Here is a 6,303-nt window from a genome sequence, read left to right on the forward strand (position 1 = left end):
GGCTGTACAGTCTACAAGACAGTGCCAAGAACAGCCCAGGCAGGGCAGGTTAGCTGCTAGGAACATTTGAAAGAATCTACTCTCAGGAGGGTCTATTACCTGATCAGATCTGTTTTCACAATGGTTTTTTTATTGTACTCCAAAGGCTTTTGTCTGTCAGATCCTTGCAGCACACTTTCTCCCTGGTGAATCTCCTGGTGGCTTCCTGATGCTGACGCCCTGTGTAAAAATAATTGCTGTGTTCCTGGGTCTTATGCATCAGGTCACCCCATGGGCAAGAATTTGAAACCCAGAGAGGGCAGGGACTCTTCGAGGTCGTGGGCCTTTTGGTAGTATAAAGAAAGAACAGCAGCCAGGGGATTGTCCATCAGCACCTGCAGTCCAGCATAATCTTGAGAAAGGCAGGAACTTTGAACCAGAAGTCCTGAAGGGAGCATCTTAGGGATTGGCAAATGAATAGTCCAGTACTTGCCCCTTTGCTCAACCAGAGCATCTGTTTTGGGGGAATGTGATGTTTCTTTGCTCTATGGTAGCAAATAAATTCTACAGCTAAACTCTGATCTCCTCTCTCTCTCTCTCTCTCTCTCTCTCTCTCTCTCTCTCTCTCTCTCTCACACACACACACACACACACACACACACACACACACACACACACACACACAGGGTTATACTTTATAGCCAAGACAAGCCTTGAACTCTCATCAGCCTTTTGAGTTACAGACATGTGTCACCTGAAAAGCTGAGGCAAAGGATGCCATCAAAAAGACAAAATGACAGTCTACAGAATTTTCCACATCTGACTTCCAAAATAAATAAAGAACTCAAGAAACTAAACATCAGCAAACCACATAACCCAAAATGGGATACAAATTACACAAAGAATTCTTAATAGAAGAATCTCTTTTATCTTATTTCTTTTCTTTTCTTTTTTATTAAATATTTTATGTATTTACATTTTAAATGTTATCTATTCTCTCTCTCCCTATCCCATTCCCTCTCCTCCCCTCCCCCTTCTTTTATAAAGATGCTCCCACTTCTACCTACCCACTCCCACCTCAACACCCTGGCATTACCCTACACTGGGAAAACAAGCCTTTGCAGGATCAAGAGCTTCTCCTCCTACTGATGTCAGACAATGCCATCCAATAGAGGAATCTTTAGTAGCTGAGAAGCACTTAAAGAAATGTTCAGTGTCTTGAGTCATCAGAGAAATGGAAATGAAAACAACTCTTGAGATTTCATCTTTAACCAGGTCAGAATGGCAAGGATGTAGAGCAAAGGGAATTCTCTGTCATTGCTCATGGGAATAAAAACTTGTACAACCACTTTGGAAGTAAATTTGGAAATATCTCAGAAAATTTGGAATATATCTACCTCAGAACCAGATACTACTCCTGTGCATATATCAGAAAGATAGCCCATTATACCATAGGGACACTTGCACAACTATGTTCATAGCCACTTTATTTGTAATAGCCAGAAACTGGAAACAACCTAAATGTTCCTCAGCTAAAAAAAAAAATGAATGAAAAAAATGTGTTAGAACTACACAATGTAGTATTATTATTCAGTGATTAAGAACAATGACATGAAATTTGCAGGAAAATGGACAGAACAAGAAAAAATGTCATCCTGAGTGGGGTAGCCCAGACACAGAAAGACAAATATGCTATATACTCAATTATAAGTGGATATTAGTCATAAAGTACAACATAACCATGCTATAAACCACAGACCCAAAGAATCTAAGTTGTAAGAAAGGCCCAAGGGGAAAATGTTTGACTCTCACTGATAAGGGGAAATATATTAGACATGGAGGAGTGGTTGGAGAGAGGGAACTGGGCTGGGTAGAAGCAAGGAAGGAAATAGGAGGGAAAATGGGGGAAGATAGAGGGAAACAGTACAAATGGATTGGGGTGGGCATCTCTGTGATGAGCTAGAAACTTAAGACAATGGAAACTCAGGATTGTGTGAGGGTGACCCTGGCTAAGACTCCTAGCAATGGGGAATATGGAGCCTGAACCAGCCATCTCCTGTAACCAGGCAAGACTTCTAATGGAGGGATTGGGACACCAACCCAGCCACAAAACCTCAGACACACAATTTATCCTGCCTACAAGATGGGCAGAATTAAAAGAAGAAGCAGAATTTGAGAGAAGGCCAAGTTTGAGATCCATACCATGAGAATAAGATCACTCATGATACTGTTAATGATATTCTTCTATACTTGCAGACAGGATCCTAGCATAACCATCAGAGAGGCTTCACCCAGCACTGGATGGAAACTAATACAGAGACCCACAGTCAAACATTAAGCGGAGGTTGGGAAATCCTGTGGAAGAGGGTGAAGAAGGATTGAAGGAGTCAAGATGGGTCAAGGGGACACACACACACACACACACACACACACACACACACACACACACACACAAAGAACAAACAAAAAAACCTATAGAATAAACTACCTGGGCCCATAAGGGCTCATACAGACTGTACTGTGAACCATAGAGCTTACATGGGATGGAACACAGCCCTTTAAACAAATGTAACATTTGTGCAGCTGGGTCTTCATATGGGACTCCTAAAGCAGGAGGAGGAGGGGCTGTCTCTGACTACTAGATGCCAGCCTTGTGATATCTTTCCCCTAACTGAGCTGCCTTGCCTACCTCAATAGAAGGAGATGCACTTAGTCTAACTGCACAATGATAGGCAAGGCTGGTAGATATCCATGAGAGGCTTCCTGTTTTCAGAGGAAAAGTGGAGGAGGGATGGATGGGGACTGGAGGAGATGGGGAGGAACTGGGAGGAGGTTAAGCTTCAATCAATGTGTAAAGTAAACAAATAACAATAGAGTGTGACTAAAGTGTACCTCTTTAGAGCTGAGGCCTCTAGAAGGGGGGAGGGTGGGGAAGGACTCAGTTACCTTTAATGGGCTGGACACTAAGAGTTTGACAGTACTCCAGTGAGTATAAGGGCAACACAAATTGGACTTGGAGTGATTTTTACATTACTTCCTTTTTTCTTTTTCTTTTTTTTTTTAAAGAAGGGCAAAAAGGTTGGGGACTGGTCCTGGAGGTCTGGGAAGCCACTAATTGGGATACTGTGATGGTTTAAATATGCTTGGCCCAGGTAGTGGCACTACTAAGTGGTGTGGCCTTGTTGGAGGAAGTGTATCCCTGTGAGAGTGGGCTTTAAGACATTCTGCCTAGCTCTCTGTAAGCTAGTTTGTTCCCAGCTTCCTTTGGATGAAGATGTATAACTCTAAGCTCCCCCATTGCCTGCCTAGATGCTACTATGCTTTCAGCCATGATAATAATGGATGAAAATTCTGAAACTGTAAGCCATTCTCAATTAAATGTTTTCTTTATAAGAGTTGCCTTGATCATGGTATCTATTCACAGTAGTAAAATCCTAAGATAGATGCCTTATGCGAAATCTTCAAATAATCAATAAAAATGTCACGATGAAAAAATTTAAAATTTAAAAACCCTAAAAGACACTGTAAAAAGAAAACAGGATTACATTTTCACAACACTGGATCAATAAACAATTTCTTAGAACTATTGAAAAATAACAACAGATAAGAGTGTTTGTCAAGGGGGCTGGAGAGTGCTCAGTGGTTAAGAGCACTGACCACTCTTCCAGAGATGCTGAATTTAATGCCCAGCAACCATATGGTGGTTCAAAACCATATGTACTGTGATCTGATGCTCATCTTCTGGTGTGTCTGGAGACAGCTACAGTGTGCTCATACACATAAAATAAATAAATCTTTTTTTAAAGTGTTTGTCCAGGAGTAATGGGGTATGGCTGCAATCCCATTAAGAATGTTGGAGGCTGGAGGATCTCTGTGAGTTTGAGGTTGTCTGAGTCTAAATATCCAGTTTCAGACAAGGCAGGAATATACAAGGTGGATTTCTCTCTCTCAAAAAAAAAGGTGCATGAATTGGGTTTTACCAAAAAGTAAAAACTGTTATGATCAAAGGACAGGACATCATCAAAGAATCAAAAATTCCCCAGGGATGGTGCTGCTTCCTATAATCCCAACATGGGGGAAGTGGAGGAAGGAAGATCAAAAATTCAGGTTTATCTATCCAAATATTTGAAGTCCAGGACACAGAATAAAATTGTTAGGGACTGAGGACTCTTTAGTAAAAGAATGGTTCAAGAACTAAATCACACAGGGATTTCCTGAATGCTCGTGAAATTCTATTCTGAAGATGACAGGCTGTCCATATCTGTCATGATCAAATTGGGGGGGGGGTGTAGAACAAGTAGTGGGCAACCAAAGGTGAGACACAGCTCCTTCTCTTTCACCAGTGTATCAATTCACAGGAGAGGTTACCATGGTTACCCATAGACCACAGTGAACTTATACTTGAAGTTTGCTCTCTAAGCTGTATTGACTCAGTACTGCAAACCATCAACATAATATTGTCAAGACAACAAATGCTCTGTGTGTTACTTAGTATATACTGTGTCAGCCATCTGCTGTCTATGGAATGGTGCTCTTCACAGTTGGCATGTGTTCTGTTGTTTTATAGATATGCTGTTCTATTCTGTGAACTACACCAAGGTACAATATGTACATTACATGTTGTATTCTAGGTATAGGAACCAACATATCAGACCATAAACAAATGAGTTGTGTTACTTCTCTGTAGACAAAAAAAATGTTTTCCCTCCTCTCAGTTTGGGCCTTCCTACTTGCTTTGGCCAAAAAATGAGTCAGAAGAGAAACAGGTCACAATTCACGAGCTGAGTCACTGCAAGTTTGCCCACTGTTCCTTCTTTTGCTATAGGATTACATGTTAGACACAAGATTCCTCCATAAAACAAATATGAAATTACAGAGAGTCACTCCCAGCCTATAGCTACAAACAAGAACATATTACCTATAAGTTTGAAGTTATACTTCATGAAACCTGTCAATCAATAAGCCACTTAGGTTTCATGATGTTTTGTCTCAATTATGAGTACTACCTTGTTTCAAATGCAGAGCTAAGTTTAATAAAATAAAAATATTGTCCATTACTTAAATAGTTAATATTAAAACTCCAAATTCCTAAGAACCTAACTCACCGGTCCACCCTACCATGCCTAATCAACCTGAGAAACGCCCTCTTGATGTCCTTGTTCCTCAGACTGTAAACCACAGGGTTGAGCAAGGCTGTGAAGACATTGTAAAAGAGTGAGATATGCTTGTCTCGCTCAGGAGAGTAGCTGGAGTTGGGCCTCATGTAGATATAAGTGGCTGGAGCATAAAAGGATGTGACCACAGTCAGGTGGGAGGCACAGGTAGAGAAAGCCTTGCAGCGGCCCTGGGTGGACTTGATCTTGAGTATTGCCTTGGCAATATAAATGTAGGAGGCCACTATGAGGGATATTGGAGTAAGAAGCAGAAGAACACTCAACACAAAGTCCACCATCTCAATGAGGTGGGTATCCATGCAAGCCAGGCTACGCACTGAAGGACCTTCACAGAAGTAGTGGTTGACCCTGTTGGGCCCACAATATGGCAGACTCATGGTGAAGAAAGTATGTAAAAAAGAGGAAAAGGAACCACAGATCCAAGTCCCTACTGTCAACCTTATGCACAGGTCCCAGTTGAGTATGGAAGTATAGCGCAGTGGATAGCAGATGGCCACATACCTGTCATAAGCCATGACAACAAAGAATATGCTCTCAGTAATACTCATAGAACCAAACACAAACATCTGCAGCCAGCAGCCAGTGAAGGAGATGGTCTGAGAGTGAGCAAGAAGATGCACCAACATCTGGGGCATGGTGGTGGTGACATAGCCCATATCCAACAGAGAGAGGGTACAGAGGAAGAAGTACATGGGAGTGTGCAGCTGTGTGTCCAGGCAGACCAGCATGATGATGAGCCCGTTACCCAGGACTGAGCTCAGGTAGATGAGAAGGAAGACAATGAAGAGGATGCTGTTGGTCCTGGGGTCACTGAAGAAGCCAATCAGGATAAACTCTGAAACCCAACTTTGGTTCTGCATGGGGTCTGTAAAAGAATCCCAGCCACCTATGTAACATCTGAAACATAGTAGCTCAGAAAGATGGCATCTACTGAGGCAGGAAGCCTGGGATGGTTATTCTGAGCACACTGCTCAGTTTCTGTACTCTTTCCAAGTTGCTTAACCCTCAATATCTCAGTCTCTTCATCTATAAAGTGAAGCTGATAACACAGCCTGAGAGTATTGTTAATATTTAAATTATCTCACATAACTCTGGAAACAACTGCATAATGCATGGCACGTCCTATACTGTCTTGTACTCTCATTCCACA

The 6,303-nt window shown here is 41.8% G+C and overlaps 1 protein-coding gene across 1 annotated transcript; it reads right to left on the bottom strand.

The window, feature by feature from the left end:
- Positions 1-5,080: 5,080 nt before the first annotated feature.
- LOC308424294 (olfactory receptor 2A12-like) lies at positions 5,081-6,013 on the bottom strand (the record flags this gene model as incomplete). Its single annotated transcript, XM_080921236.1, has 1 exon — positions 5,081-6,013. One exon carries the CDS (start codon positions 6,011-6,013, stop codon positions 5,081-5,083), a length of 933 nt encoding a protein of 310 aa, XP_080777362.1.
- Positions 6,014-6,303: the final 290 nt, after the last annotated feature.

The sequence above is a fragment of the Micromys minutus genome (assembly GCF_963924665.1).
Source record: "Micromys minutus genome assembly, chromosome: 9".
NCBI lineage: Eukaryota > Metazoa > Chordata > Mammalia > Rodentia > Muridae > Micromys > Micromys minutus.